The sequence below is a fragment of the Nanorana parkeri genome, unplaced genomic scaffold (genome assembly GCF_000935625.1).
Source record: "Nanorana parkeri isolate BGI_ZX_2015 unplaced genomic scaffold, ASM93562v1 scaffold112, whole genome shotgun sequence".
Lineage (NCBI taxonomy): Eukaryota > Metazoa > Chordata > Amphibia > Anura > Dicroglossidae > Nanorana > Nanorana parkeri.
In genome coordinates this window covers 539440-555819 of record NW_017306380.1, presented here as the reverse complement: position 1 = coordinate 555819, position 16380 = coordinate 539440, and the positions used below count along the sequence as shown (strand labels likewise).

Genomic DNA, 16380 nt, shown 5'->3' with positions numbered 1-16380 from the left:
TATATATATACAGTATGTGTGTGTGTGTGTGTGTGTGTGTGTGTGTGTGTGTGTGTGTGTGTGTGTGTGTGCAATACACCTTCCACATCCTGCATGACTGTGCCTGTGGTTTGAAGAGTTTGGTGTGGAGGATCTCCACTGACCTCAAGCCTATTGTCTTTTGAAGGAACTGGAATGTTAATTGCGAGCTAGGCCTTCTCATCCAACATCAATTGCTCTTTTGACTCAATGGACCCAAATTCCAACAGACAAACTCCAAAATCTTATGGAAAGCCTACCTAGAAGAGTAGAGCCACAAAGAAGAGAAGGGGCACACTGCTATGTTAATGCCCATGGTCGTGTAATGGTATATTCAAAAAGCTCACATAGGTGTGATGGTCAGATGTCCACAAATGTATGGTCAATGGTCTGTATGTCCACTCTCGAACATGCAGATCCATGATCAGACTAAATTCTATTCATGGGAGTCTCCCCTGTGTTTTAATTATGCTTATCGGTGCTGCAGATTAATTAGGTACAACCACAATAATAATAAAAAAGATTCACCCTCCGCCTTACTATCTGAAACACTGCTGAGGTAGAAAGCTGCACTTCACAGAGTGGCCAGTAGGAGGATACAGTCCCAGCTAGAGGATTTCTGAAATTCAGGTTGAGTTTGGCAACGGTGATATTAAAAATAAAATCAGGTAAAAGGGCTAAGTAACTCATAGATTCACACAATTCTCTCCTAATAGAAATAAATCAATGCTCCAAATGATGCAGGATACAAATTTTTCTGATCACCCAATATGTTAATCTGCTCCAGTGTTTATGCCTTGCCTGTATGTGAGCAAGCTGGCATCTCTGACCAAAATATCCTCTCTTACACACAAACAATAAATCATTACCTTTTTCATTTGTTCCTTCCAGTTTAATTCTTTTCCCATAATCTCCACAATGCGTGGCAGAGCTTCTTCTGCAGCCTGGACGTTAAGGAAAGCCAAGCGTGTGCGTCGTGAGATGACATCAATGGCAGAGCAGGCATACTCCTTTAATGCATATTTCACCTGTGACAGAAACCCCAATAAATTAGAACAGCATTGGGCTAATTTACAAAAAGAAAAACATTTGGCATATGCCATGTCATATTGCCCAATCAAAATACCACCTATCATCCAGCCATTCTTCACAATTCAAACTGGAGGCTTCAAAGAATACTTGTGCACCTTATCTAGGTGGTGGCCACTATGTCTTTCAGATGTACTTCCCTCCTGTTCCATATATCATCCTTTCTCATGGATGTGAATGTCCATTGCAATCTAGGATACAGGAACTTCTGGACTGTGGTTTCATTCTGCCTTGCAGCACTGGGTTTCTTGGCTTGAATCTCGGCCAGGACACTATCTGTATGGAGTTTGAATATTCTCCCTGTGCTTGTGTGGGTTTCCTTCAGGTACTCTGGTATCCTCCTACACTCCAAAGACATGTTGGTAAGCTATTTGGCCCCTATCCCTAGTATGTGTGTGCGTGTATGCAAGTATGTGAGATAGGGACCTTATACTGTAAGCTCCTTGAAGGCAGGAATTGATGTGAATGTACAGTATGTAAAGCGCTGCATACTTTGTTGGTGCTAAATAAATACCTGTAATATTTCCCAGTTTTTTTGGCTAAAATTAGGTACCTCGGCTTATATTCGGGACGGCTTATACTCGAGTATATACGGTAACATGCTCTCTCAAGTGCTAAGAAGTATAAGGAGTACATTCTTGCAGCAGGGTGACTGTTGGGCACTAGAAGACACAGATTTAAACTGAGCACAGGCAGCATTTATCCAAAACCTGTATGTAACCTCTGCAATACTCCTTGTCCCACAAAAGCCACATTTCCCAAAAGTCTAAGGCATGCCATTTTGTTCATTTCTCGCTTTATTTGCAAATTGATGTTTTCAGTTTTTGGGATCAATTTATTAGGGCTGTCCCGATACCGATACTAGTATCAGTGTCGATACAGGGCATTTTCAGGACTACTTGGATACTAAAAGGCCAATAATGGCCCTTTACATTTTTCAGGAAGTTCAGCTGCCTGAGGTCCTGAGCGTGCTGGGGTCCTCAGGCAGCTGTTTTTGATAGTGCCTGTCCAGATGCACACTGCCTTCTCCTCCGCACAGCAGAGGACAGCCCCACACCCACCAGCACAGCCCTGGAGCCCGGCACGAGCGCGGATCCCACCCGTTCAGCTCTGGAGAGCCCAGCAGCCTCATGCAGAGCCCTGGGGAGAACCACAAGCAGCCCCGGTGAGACCCAAACGCAGCCCCGGCGAGACCCAAACGCAGCCCTGGAAAGCCCAGCATGCAGAGCCCTGGAAAGAACCACAAGCAGAATTGTTAAGGTTTGCACGCAGCCCTGCTGAGACCCAAACGTAACCCTGCTGAGACTCAAAACCAGCCCTGGTGAGATCTGCATGCAGCCCTGGTGAGACCCAAATGCAGCCCTGGTGATATCTGCATGCAGCCCTGGTGATACCCAAATGCATCCCTGGTGAGACGTGCATGCATCCCTGGTGAGACCCAAGCGCAGCCCTGGTGAGATCTGTACGGATCCCTGGTGAGATCTGTACGGATCCCTGGTGAGATCCAAACGCAGCCCAGGGGAGATCTGCATGCATCCCTGGTGAGACCCAAACGCAGCTCTAGTGAGACCCAAACGCAGCTCTAGTGAGACCCAAACGCAGCTCTAGTGAGACCCAAATGCAGACCTGGTGCAAACTGCACACACCACGGTATAATTCTCATTATTGTAACACACCAATGTGAATGGGGCCAAAAGTGTACGAATCTGCTGAAAACTATCACACGTGGTATTGATTTTTGTTGGTATAAAAATACAAACTTACAAAGATTATCGCGTGGGCTCCAAAATGTAGCTAGTTATTGGCTGTTAACAGTAGTAGGAGGAGCCATTTGAGGTTGCAGTAAAATAAGAGAAAACATCAATTTATGGGAAATATAGACTTTCATAAAATGTATTTCATGCTGAAAAATTATTTCCCATTAATGCAATATTTATTTTTGGGAACTGAATTTGCTTTGATGCGAAAATGTTCATAAAATATAATACCGCATGCAGAAGAACTCCTGCGGCTTTGTAAACTGCCGCTAATTTGGGAATTAGTAGACAATTGCAACTTTTTTTGCTTGTTTCTGTATGGAAACGTTAGAATTTCCTTTCTCATTAGGTAATTATGGTCGATTTACTAAAGGAGTAGAGTATTTTTACTCTGCAAAATGACTTTTTACTTAGCATAGTGAATGAGGGGAAATGACATAAAAATTCACTTTGCAAAGAATACTAAATCATGGGCAAGGAAAATTAAAATAAGTGTTTTAGCTTGCACATGATTGGTTCATTGAAATCATCCTAAGTTGACTTCATTCACTAAGCCGAGTTATTTCATTGTAAAGTGTTTTCTTAGCTCATAAAAGACTGAACTAAGAGGTTTCTGGCTATTCACTATGGGCATGGTCAGTCAGCATGGCCGGACTATAGCCTTGCAATTTATGTAAAGCTATTTTAGGGACAGATAGAGCTTTCTTTTGGAGGTATATAATCACCACGGGGGTGTTTTTTTTTTTACTATATAATGAAAAAAGTACCATAAATTTCGGGGAAAAAAAAAATATTTTCCCTACGTTATGTTATAAGACATTTATTCTTACCCATATTTTTGGTAAAGCATAAAAGTCGGGGGCACGTCGGGTAAATAGACACCAAAAATGTCAAGCCTTAAAACCACACTGAAAATTGGCCATAGGCGGCACTTTAAACGCTTTTACCGCTCATCAGTTTAGTGTCATCAGTGATTGATGGCCATAAAATTATTGCTCTCACTCCGACGTTCGCGGTGATATGTAACATGTGTGGCACAATCGTCGTTTTAACACACATGTTTGCGTGTGTATGTGGGGGGCGCGGGACTTTAAAAAAAATGTAGTGTTTTTTAAAAATTATTATTCTTTAATTAGGGGTAATTGGATCTAAACCCATTTGTCAGCGCTGCCATGGAGTATAACCAGGAAAAGAAAATTACGGTAAGTATGATTAAATTTTCAGTTTTTTATGCTTGTTTTATTTTTTTATTACTCTTTTTTTACACCTAACTTTATTGCTATCACATGGCGGATAACAAGCCCCCTATGTGATAGCCAATTTGCAGTGACAGGTCCACTTTATGGAGACATTAGGGGTCTCCAAGATCCCTAATGTCACCTAGGGACCCCCAGAGAAGCTGATGAAGCAGAGATCTGCTTCACCAGCTTCTCCCCACCTTCTGAAGCTGGAGAATGACAGCAGACTGCAGAAGTGATGTAATATACATCACTCCTTGCATTCGGGGACTGGAGAGGAGATCAGAGGGAAATCGTGTACCAATCTTCCTTTGATCTCCTGTGACAGAGCAGCCGTGCACCAGGCACAGCGGATCTCGGGACCGGCAACGGCAGTGACAGCTGCTGCTAATACAAACGATCGGACGTCTCTAGAGACGCCCAATTGCTTGAATGCAAAGCTACTCGTCCGGCTCCAGCGTCCTCTCGTCACAGAACTAGCGGGTTTTTCAAGCCCTGACTATGGGTTTATCCTATTAAAGTAGAACTTTTATTAATATATTATTTGGTGATCTTGCCATGAAGGTCCTTGTGGAAGCACTTCCTGTTAAAGGGCGACAACATTTTGCCTCTGTCTCTCAGCTGAGCTCCTGTTGTCACCCTGTTATATGGGTTTTTGATGGTGACTACAAGTGACCATTTCATCATATTTTATGTAGTAACCATTTGGATGTCTACCCTAAGAAATGTCATGCAGCCATCCCTGGAGTGCATGTAGACAGACAGCTGCAGCAAGATGCAACAAAGGATACAAAAAACAAAATTGGTGAAAGCAAGTATTTTTTTAGAACAAAAAAAATGGCAATTGTTTATGATAAACAGACAAACTGATTGAGGTTCAGTTAGGGCTGACATTTGCTTCAATCCACATCATGACCTATTTTTGTACAAACGGCAAAAGTACTGAAGAAGTATTGCACAAACCTCAGCTTCGATGTAGGGAAATTCAGACACCAGCCTCTTCCCGACGATCGGCCATCTCTTCCCTGTAACCTTAGCCATTCTCGCCACCTCAAACGCCTTGTCACCGTAGGTGGCAGCTAGATGCTGGGCAACCTGTGGGACAGCATCAACAATTTACTATGCACTTCACACTCCATCTTCTCCTCCTTCTGCTCCCTGGAGCACAGCAGGGGAAGAGAGGAAAAAAAAAAGCATGCTACTTATGTCAGATTCCCAAAGCTTTTATCAAACAGACTGAAGAGGGTATTAAATCTTGATTGTGTGGGAGGAGATGACTTGTGTTGTGAACGCTTAGGCCAGCACTTACACTACTATATGCATGTATCAATGTAACTTTGACTAATGACGCGTCAACTACTTTTTGCAACTGTGATCACATTTAACGAATGTATTGTTGGAATTAGATGTCATGGAGATGGGACCGTCATGGACAGCGCAGAAAAAGGGGGGGGGGTAGGAAAAGAGATCCGAATGCTAATTTCTGTAAGCTGGCTCTTCTGAGTAGATGGCGTTTGTCAAATAATTAAAACATATCAAACCTTCGAAAAATGACTTTGGGCACTAAATGAGCTGTGGATGAATTGTTTTGCATTACATACAGTTCGTTGATGCGTGACTAACTCCTGGTGTTAGAGCGTGCAGACAAACTTCACTACATCGGTATTGTTTCGGAGTTTTGAAAGATGATATATAAATACCTTAAGAATTCAGAGGATATCGTGGCTTTATAGATTCCTTAAAGTGTATATAAAGCCAGCTTTAGTTTTGGAGAAAAGGGAAAGTTTAGAAAACCTGTCAGGTTTTTTTTTTCCTGCCTGTGTCCAATAAAGGAGATTTATCATCACTTCCTGTCCCAAAGACACAACGGTAAGTGAAAGGTGAACACGGAGGGGAAATCTTCTAATAGAGAAACTTGTTTAAGTGACAAATGTCTAGGACTGGATTTCCAGTGATTTGTATCCTGCTGCCCATTATTTAATAATAAGAAATATTGTGGCATCCTGGTGTGTGATATTCCTTGATACACAAGGTTGCCAGTAGTGGTGAGGTGGGGTTTGAACCATCATCTAAACCTGGAAAGAAGCTGACAGCGCTGCCACAATCAGCTGTGCCCGAAGCATTACCTGTCCCCCAGCTGCAAGTAAACAAAGGGGCGGGATGCTGGTGACATCATTGACCTTATATGGCCACGTGGCCATATTTGGTTAATGACACTAACCCGCCTTTTTTCCGGATTTGGAGGAGCTCCAATTCGGTCCAAAACCCCTAGTTGACAGTAATGCAAAAATAAAGAGCTCGCTGACCTCTTATTTTGAAAATGCTAGTTGCTAGGCTCTCATTCTGATCCAATAGCTTCAGTACTTTATGAGTCACAGACCCAGAAAAGATATGCAAACTGTCATCAGATATGTGCCTCGGAAAGTACTGAAGTCAGACAGCCAGGTAAATAGCATTCTCTAAAACAGGCATGTCCAAACTCCGGCCCTCCAGCTGTCGTGAAACTACAAATCCCATGAAGCATCTCTCTCCTGGAGTCATGTCTGTGGCTGTGAGAATCTTGCAAAGCCTCATGGGATTCGTAGTTCCACCACAGCTGGAGGGCCGTAGTTTGGACATCCCTGCTCTAAAGGGTTTCAGCAATAAGGTCCCATGCATTTCTCTCATTACAGGTTTCCTTTAAGTAAGCCTTGTCATTGTTGCCAGTCTTCTGGATATCTTCAGATAACCAGTTACCTGGCTATTATGCCGGCATACTAGCCTCTATACTCTCTTAACCAACGAAACAGAACAAGTATGCAAATCAGGAAATTCAGAACAAGTATGTGAATCAGGAAATAAAAAAATGAAGGTCATAATACGTATTCTGGGTTAGAGATTCAGATCAGCATGATAGCCAGTAAAAAAAATAAGACACTGTCTTATTTTCGGGGAAACACGGTAGCATTTAAAAATACAAACGTCAACAATGGCAGCATTTATGGTTCTCTCTGGAAAGGATTAAGGTTTCCCTTAAAGAATAACTCTTACTAGCATTAAAAAAGTGTCATGTTTACCACATGTGGATTCACATGCTTCCACCTCAGAAGGCAAATACAAACATACAGGGAACTTTCACTGCATTACAATGGAATGATACCTCGCTCTCTAAGCCGTAATCCTGCACCAGACGGATGTAAAGGGTGGGTGACCAGTCCTTTCCCCCTTCAAGGAAAAGCCCCACTGTCCTGCACGGTCCAGCCTTAAGGTTGTGTGCTCTGATTGCAGCATCCAATGTGTCCTGCGCCATGGAGCGGTACGTCGTCCATTTTCCTCCTATTAATATTTAAAGCAAGAATGTTTGTTTCACAGATTGCATACTGAAAAGGATGTTACAGGAGTGAAATGAAAACCTAAACATTTCAGAAGTGGAAGGGGAAGAGCTAAGCTACAGTGAATTATTTTGAATGTATCCATACAAATAAGATGATTGGCACCTGCTTGAGCTGATAAAATAAATCTCTGCAAATGAAGCGGCAGTGAAGAGGTAAATGTTGATAATCAAAGTGGACAAACCCATACCAACAAATCAGCTGGCCGTTTACTGGAGTCAGATAAAAAAAGAATAAAAAATAATTCTGTTTATGTTAACCTAAAAATTGTTCTTCTAATTTTGGATACACTGATGCAGTGGGGAAGGATTAGTCAGGTTTGTACTGATATCTGGGACTACACTGACAAGGGCTTAACCAGACAGAAAGTGAAATGCTGCTTTTCAAAACATTCCTTGTGTTGTGGCAATTCCTCAACGTGAGAGATTTTATTTAAAGGGTCATTAGACCTATAAGTTATTTTTTTTTTTAAAGGCCCCTCATGCTCCATCTACAATACACTGAGTGGCCAGATTATTATGACCACCTGATGTTTGTAGGCAAAGTAGGTTGTTTACCACGACAGTAGAAGTGATTTTTTTCTGAAGATATGGGTAAACAATGTGATTTAACAGCCTTTGAACGTGGGACGATTGTTGGTGCTCGGAGCCATGGAGCGAGTATCAGAAAAACAGCAGAATTGGTTAAATGTTCAAGAGCAGCTGTTGTTAAAGTGTTTAAAGACTGGACTGTCAGCCGAAAATCTGGGTCTGAACGTGCGAATTGTGGCCGTCAGCGACTAGTCAATGTTAGGGCAGAACGTAGAGTGGCAAGACTGGTACAAGACAACAGAAGAGCAACAGTGCAGTGTCAGATTCCTCGCATCACCTTTCAACATCTCGTGGAGTCACGAGGCGGCCCAACAAAGTAATCTCGTGGAGTCATCTCGTGGCCCAACGAAGTACTGATGGGGTGGTCATAATAATCTGGCCACTCAGTGTATATGTATGTGCAGACCCAGTGCATTTCCATTTTTGCAGCCAGATTGGCATAACACCTGCTTTATATTTGTTATATGCTCCCATTCACATTGCATAACAGATGTTCTTTCTGCAAATTCCAGAACTAAAAAAAATCCTGCTTAGATCTGTCTGGGGGGTTGGGGGAGTTTTGTTCCAAATAACTAACCTTGTCTGTAATGCGCTGGCAGATTTTATTATCACTTGTATACTAGATGAACACGACTGTCTGTCCTAACAAATGGTTAAAGCCCTGAAGACATTGTATGTTAATGAGGGGGAGCTCAGTCTGTCCTAAGTATTTCTATTAGGACAGAGTTTCCAGTTACTGAAATAGGGGGAGGAGCATGCAAAGGCCTGCTAAATAGACATATCTAAAAAGGTAAGAAATGTATTTTATATTTAAATTATTGTTAGATATGCTGTGTGGATGGGAACACAGCAAACCAGTCAGAAGGGGTTTTCTCAATTTTGACTGAAAAAGTGGAAATACACTCTAAAAGTAAAGATCTCAGCAAGAGAGACCTGAGAGAGACAAGAACATGCCAGGAGGTTTACTAATCCAGCATCCATCAGAAACTGAAACATCTTTAAAAAAAGGAAAACTTAAAAAGTCAGAAATCAAAAAAGCATGGCCCCTATTTTCTGTGAATTGTAAGATACAACACAGTTATGCTTAAAGCTGAATTTGAGGCATATATAAGACACAAATTATTTTAGATCTCTAATCATACATAAATATTCCTTTTAAATGCAAGCAGTGTAAGTACCTGAATGTGACCTCATATCAGCTTCTTGCAGCTCCTGTACAACTGGGCTAGAGTGTGAAAGGAAGAAGCAGCACAACCAGCCAGTCAATTCATGTGCCGACAAGAAGAATGCTGATATAAGGACAAAGCAAAGTGACAGAGAGATGAGCTCATCTCTGTGCTGCTTCTCATTTCCTGTGCAGTCAGGGTTGGGATGGGCCAGGATGACCCGGGCGCAGACGAAGTGGGTGGAATGATGCTGGCCATCTAGTGGCATAAAAAAAAACTACTGCAGAGGTAAACCCTGGATTAAAGGTGTATATTGCAGCAAAAAAGTGGATTGTGGTATTTTCTCTTTTAATGGTCTAGCTGAAGCTCTGCTTTAAAAGACGCAAAGAACTAAAAGCGAGGAATAAAATAAAATGTTCCCCTTTGTGGATAAGGAGTCAATACTGGCAGAAAATGTCTATTTGCCAGAAGATTATGTTACCTGCTATTGTGACAAGACCACTCTCGGCAACATCAACAACGTGATTGCGGGATATTGATTGCGTGTCTGTAGAATTGGGATTTGTGACCAATGGACGAATGCCACTCCAAGCTGCGAGTACATCTCCCCTCCGAACTGTCAACAAGATAATGGTAGACAGGTTATCAAACAGCACAGCCAAAGTTTGCATCCACATTGGAAAGTCAGAAAGTTATGTGGCTGTGACACACATTTACTCTTTCTTTCTGCTGTCTCTGATACATACTGTAGCAATGAAACAAATGTTATATCTGCACCATTATCCACAGAAAACCATACAGACACAATGATGAACATCCTGTTTTAAAATGGACTTATATTTTAATTATTACCACTAGTTTTATTAAAGTGTATAAAGGGCGTCTATAGTCAAAAGCTACAAATAAATATGTATTTCTATATTGAATTTCCATAAGTTCTTTCCCAATTCTAATAACCATATCCATCTAGAAGTTTGTAAACTTACTTATTGAAGATGCGCATAGGATGTACTTCCTCAATGCACTGACACAATTTCACCCAGCCCTGTGAATATGCAATATGCAAGGGTGGGGTAAGGACCAATATTAGATGAAGTAGCAAAGAGTGAGGGTCCGCTTGGATGAGTGCTTATACTGCTTCAGAAAATGTACATACTTTAGGGCCAGTTCACCTCATAGCATTGCACTATATGCAGGGTACCCATATGTTTAGCACACACTATTGCATAGCGCAATGCACCGTATGATAGGTGCGCTGGTGCATTGCCATTCATTTGAATGAAACCCTAATGCACCTCCTGGTGGCGCAATACCGTGCGTTGTTTTCAAAAGTAGCGCATCAATACTTTTTTCACCACCCCACACCATATGGTATTGCAATACCGCAAGGTGTCCGGCAACACAAGCCCGCTGGGAGGTGCTTTGGGGTGCCATTCAAATGAACCAGCACACCTAGGGTACGGTGCATTGCTCTATGCAATATCGTGTGCTAAACACATGGGTATCCTGCCTATAATGCAACACTATGGTGTGTACTGACCCTTAATGTGCACAGTCTGGGCACAGGTTTACTTTAAACAAAGCGTAACACTGGAGCTGAAATAGTTTTCTTTCCTGGAGAAAGGGATTCTGTAGACTATGTTCAGTGCTGCCCACCTGCCTAAAGGCCAAGTTATTTAGTATTTTGATTTTCTGAAGGGGAGTATTAGCATTTCACTGACATCGGATGGATCGGGTGAACACAATCTTATGTCTGTAGGCACATTTACTGGTTGTGGATGTGAAAATAATATACCTATCTAAATATATAAATATCCTGAGGCTATATGTGACATTTACAGTTTAGAAATAAATAGGTAAGGGTCTTGTCTTTCCTGATAAAATTAACCATTTACATTGTGAAGGTTACTTGAGGGAAAACCTACAATTAGGAGAGGAAGTCTAGGAGTATCTGCCTTTATCAGTTAACATTTCCAGAGTTTAATCTTGAAAATACATTCAAGTACCTGAACTATTAACAAAATGTATCTTATTTGTGTATCACTCGGCTGTATATTCTCAAATCATCTCTGAATCTGAATCTCCTGCTGACACTGTCCTTCCTTCTGGTGGGAGACTACTTTTGTTCCCTATGGTCCCTGTGTGTGTTGTAGAGTAGAGTAGTCACCTCTCCAAGCTCACTCCCGTAATGGACTACAATCTCACTTTTAATATACTAGTTTGTATTGCGATTGTAGGCCATCACGGGAGCGAGCTTGGACTGGTGGCTACTTTACACCACACCCAGGGACCATGGGGAACAAGTAGCCACCCCCCATAAGGAAGGAGAGTGTCAGCACCAATTCAGAGATGATTTGAGGATCTACAGCCGAGTGATATACAAAGATACAGTTTTGTTAATAGTGAAGGTATTTTGAATGCATTCTTAAGGTTTAACTCCTGAGTTTAGTGTCACTTTAATTTTAAGGCAACAGATAAGTCAACCAAACGTTAGCCAACATGACCTACTAAAAATATTTAAAGTGTATCTAAACCCAAAAACAAAAATATAACATATTGTAGCTTACCAAATCCTTACTTGTAGCTCCATTTTTTTTAAACATTTTTTTTTCTTTAATTTTACCTGGTCATCTGGCCAGTAACAGAATTCCTGTCTTAGGGTGGCTCCGCTCTACACAAGAGCAATGGAATCCCCCTTGGACAGCAGAATTGTCACCCTGTAAGGGGTAGTGTTAGATGGCCTAGACTAAAAAATTAAATCTGAACTCCAGCCAATACTTTTCAAGCAGTCATAGTGACATTTGTTTCCCTTTTACATAAATTAATAAAAGCTGACCATAGTAAGCACCCCAGTCCGTGTTAAATGGTTAATCTCAACCCTCTATCTGCCAGTTCTGCTGGACAGCTTGGCCCGGTAAAGGAAGTAGAAAAAATACTATATTTTTTTACTCACCGTAAAATCCTTTTATTGAAGGACACAGGGAACAGATCGTAGATCATGTACCGTAGGGTATATCGCCACCTGCAGGAGAAAGACGCAGGGCACAAAACAAAACAAGACAGCATAGGGGCTGGCCAGCAGCAGGCCTAAGCTGTCTTGGTTTTGTTTCTAGCGTCCTTCTCCTGCAAGTGGCGATATACCCTACGGTACATGATCTACGATCTGTTTCCTGGGTCCTTCAATGAACGGAAGAGAAATAACAAATTTGCTGGTCTGATTACCAGGTGAAAATAAAGGGAAAAAAGGCCAAAAAGAAAACTAATGCAGCCACTACATCTAAGAATTGGTAAGGTATTACATTTTTGCAAGATAAATATACATATGTATATTTAAACATCTCCTATTTAGAACATGACAGGGAGACATCTGCCTGTGGCAAAATCTTACCCACATCTCATTGCAAAGTCTATCAGTTTGCACAAACTGAATGCAAGCAATTAAATGTCTAGGTGAGCACAGATTGCAGCAGTCAACCAGCAAGCTTGCTAACTGCAGACTGCAGTATCTCACAAACGCATATTCACCAGAAGGATACCCTACAAACCCCTACACAAACCCCTCCATAAAAATAAAATGAACTAGAAGTCTTTGTCAGTAAAACTTACAATAATTACTAAAAATGTCTATAGGCTGGAAACACATAATTTGGCGATACTGCCATAAAAAAATAAAACACTAACAGTACTTGTGGCAGTAAAGTATTAGGCAAAATGCAATGTACCTGGCTGCAGGATAGCTCAGGGGTAAAGGCAGGAGGGATGCCTGATGACAGGTTGTTAAGTTGGCCTAAATGAAGTGCTAATCACACAGATAAAATAGCATATTACTTTTATAAACTAATGGAACCCGAAATAGCTGCTTATGAGACATTATAATTGAACAGCTGGAAGACATCCAAGCCTGTGTAAGTCGATAACCTTGGCACGGTGTCTGGCAAGGGAAAGGCAGGTCTGCAGCGAGTTGATATGGCTAGCGCTGTTGTTCATTCAATAACAGGCAATCTGTAAATAGAGCTAATTGCATCAGTGAAACCCCCCCGCATGTGACTGGGTGGAGAATTGGCTGAGCTGGGGAATAAATGGTCTGCATGCCAGACTACAATAATCTGACAGCTATTTGGGGATAATATGCTTCCACCTGGGTGTCATGGGACCTTTAATTCACAGCATGCCTTTGTAGACTGCAACTTTGTGCAGTTGCAGTGTAGCAGCTTGCCCATGACTCCTTAAAACAATAATTCTCTAGCCAGCTACAATAACTACTGAAGAAATAGCAGCATCTCGCTGTAAGTGCTGGTCGAGTGACAGGAGCTTTTTTAGTCCCTATAAAATGTTAAAATGAAATGTCACTTATACATGGTGGAAGAGGAGCTTTACCATTGCAAAACAGCCCGGTATTCTGTCATAGCAGAATGCTAGTCGGCCCCGCTGGCTCTCAAAGTACCTGAACAATGCCTGCATCCAATCAGATTGTTCAGGTGTTTTGAGAGCCAGCGGGGCGTACAAGCAAGATACTGAAGCTTGGCCCAGTGGGAGATTCCTCCATCCACACAGTTTAGCGTAGATGGAGGAATCTGTTGCACTTTTTCCATCTGACCATAGAAAATCTGCAGAAAACCTATAGGTGTATGGTCAGCTAATGGGTCACTAAAACCAAGATGCCCAGACCAAATTAAACCTAGATACATGTGTCAGTTAATGTGACCAAATACCCTTCCAAATGTGATAAATTCCCTTCAGTTTTATTATAGCCTGGCAAATATTTTAATGTGTTTTTAACTTTTTTTATATACTGTGATTGTATAGCACAATGGAAGTATTCAACATAGGTACATTGCCATGCCATCAGCTGGCTGAAGAGGTTTACTGTGTGACTGAACCTCAAGCCTGCATGTGACCACCATGACTGACCCTCATTGCGATCACATTGATTGGTTCCCAATCACTACTGGAGGCCTGACACTGTGTACTGACAATGGGGTCTGAGAACTAGGAATGGGCACAGGTGTGCATTCCTAGTTGTCACCTGGAACAATAATTGTATTACGGCCAAGGACATTGTGTGTGAGAACGGTAGTAATCTAATTGTAGAAGCAATCTGGTTAAAGTGAAATGCATTCCTCAAAACATTCAGGATAAGCAGAATAAATATCATGTGTATTGTTGCAAAGCCCTCATCTCCAACTAATCCACTTGGCTGATGACTTATGCCTGCTGCAATGCAGAAATCAGCAGCAAGTGACTGTCACAGGACGGACAGAGCTGCTGCTGATATGCAGACTGTAACCGACAGCCTGGCTTTATCTTGTATATGCTGCCCAAGATGCAAGATGGCGGCATCAATGAGATAACAGCTGGGTTTCTGGAGACAGATTACAGAGTTTTGCTACCTGATTATGTACAGTATGAGTTATTTGCATGTTGGTTTCTGTAAACAAAGAAAAAGGAATGGAAAAAGTGGTAGCAATTTCAAACCTGCTGACATTTAGGCAACAGGTAAGATCAGAGGTTTGTTTTTGTGTTCATAACCTGCATGGCTGCAACAACATAGAGTATATTTCCATACTACAGCGAAAATATTTTCCTGCTAAATATTTTTTTTTGGTTGCATTAGGACTGATCTGGGCCCATCAAGAAAATCTATAATAAACAAAATAACTCACTTAAAACACTCAACAACTTTAAATTGGGAGTCAGGCTCCTAATTTTCTGCAGTGCATTGGACTTTGTATATCAGGACACTAGCTACTGCTCTGGCAGTCTATGATGAACACATTGATTTGTGCACGTCAGACGTCACAGACAATCCAGCAATCTCGCTCGGAAGCACCAAAGGACGCGCCCTCCTCTTTTCCAAAGGAAACATGCACACTAAGGGAATCCCCTGCGTGATATTGCCCTAAGAAAAGAAGAACTATACTTCCTTATTAGACCACTGACTTCACAGAGCAAGTAGATTCTCACCCTATGACGTTCCAAGACTTTAAATGTCAAATATTCACTGAATCAAATAAGGTCAATGGCAGTCATCCAGAAAGGGGGGAATAAGATTTCCCATTTGGAGGAAGGGGGGGCTGCCAGTATATGCTTGCAAGTGAACAGATAAGTGAATTTTTTTGGGGCAAATCAAATATTTCTATACTCTACTGATATTCTAGTGGTGTTCCATGTATATATACATAAATGGTTCATATAGTGAACTTTTTTCCCCTATTGGAGTAAATTGACCCATGCTTTATAAAGGTTTTTTGGTTTCCTCTGGCTCAACTGTGGGTAACTGTGGGCATAGGGTTCTGTTTATTAAATGTTCTACTTATTCAACCTGATTAATTATGTAAAACTATGGGCTGCACATGAGCATGGAGCTTTAACCACTGATGGTATAACAGAAAAGAGGTAGAGGTTCATCAGAGCCATGGGACATCTGATGTTCTATAGCCTTGATCATGTACGGTAACCGACCCCAAGACCATTTTCTCTACTGTAGTTTGAATCTTTGCATTTATAGCAGTTAGCCTGTTTTGCTATTCAATATTAAAAAATATAAATATAGTTGGCCCTATTGTCTCAGAATAAAGAAGACCTATATGCTATACTCTATATAAAGAGTAACAGAAGAGCCACAGTATAATCTCTGCTGAAGATGAAGGTCAGCCTATCTGAGTTTTGATGTTCCCCTTCTGCAAAGATTACATGACCAAGTGCTCAGGCCTTTGGACAGGAGGCCAGCAATGAAGGGTAAAGGTTCCCGTACTTCTTTTAAGGCTGAAGTTCAATATTAATATATTTTGCCTTCCGAGGTTCACCCATTCCCCCTTCAACATACTAATGAACTTTATAAATAAAATCAATTTTTATTGCATACGTCATGTAGACCCAGTGCCATCATCACTGTTAAGGATGCACCGATACCGATACTAGTATTGGCATTGGTGCAGATACTCATCCCGATACCGGAACTTCTGGTCAAAGGGAGATTTCTTCTGACTGGCAGTGCCGCAAAGGAACATTGGGAAGCCAGCTTCCCAGCCAATCAGCATCGAGCTGGCCAAACAGCATGGAGCCGATTTCCTGGCCAATCAGGAAGCCGGGCAGCGGGTAATGACCCGCCTCCCTGCTTCCTGATTGGCCGGGAAGCTGGCTCAATGCTG

The 16380-nt window shown here is 41.7% G+C and overlaps 1 protein-coding gene across 1 annotated transcript in view; it reads right to left on the bottom strand.

Annotated features, from left to right (window-relative positions):
* The window catches only part of GPD2 (glycerol-3-phosphate dehydrogenase 2), a 127982-nt gene that overhangs the window by 18552 nt on the left and 93050 nt on the right, over nt 1-16380 (bottom strand). The window contains exons 10-13 of the mRNA XM_018553140.1: nt 9711-9845; nt 7242-7417; nt 5066-5197; nt 888-1046 (exon numbers count right to left, since the gene is read on the bottom strand). Coding sequence (XP_018408642.1) covers nt 888-1046; nt 5066-5197; nt 7242-7417; nt 9711-9845 — 602 coding nt within the window. The remainder of the gene's footprint in view (nt 1-887; nt 1047-5065; nt 5198-7241; nt 7418-9710; nt 9846-16380) is intronic.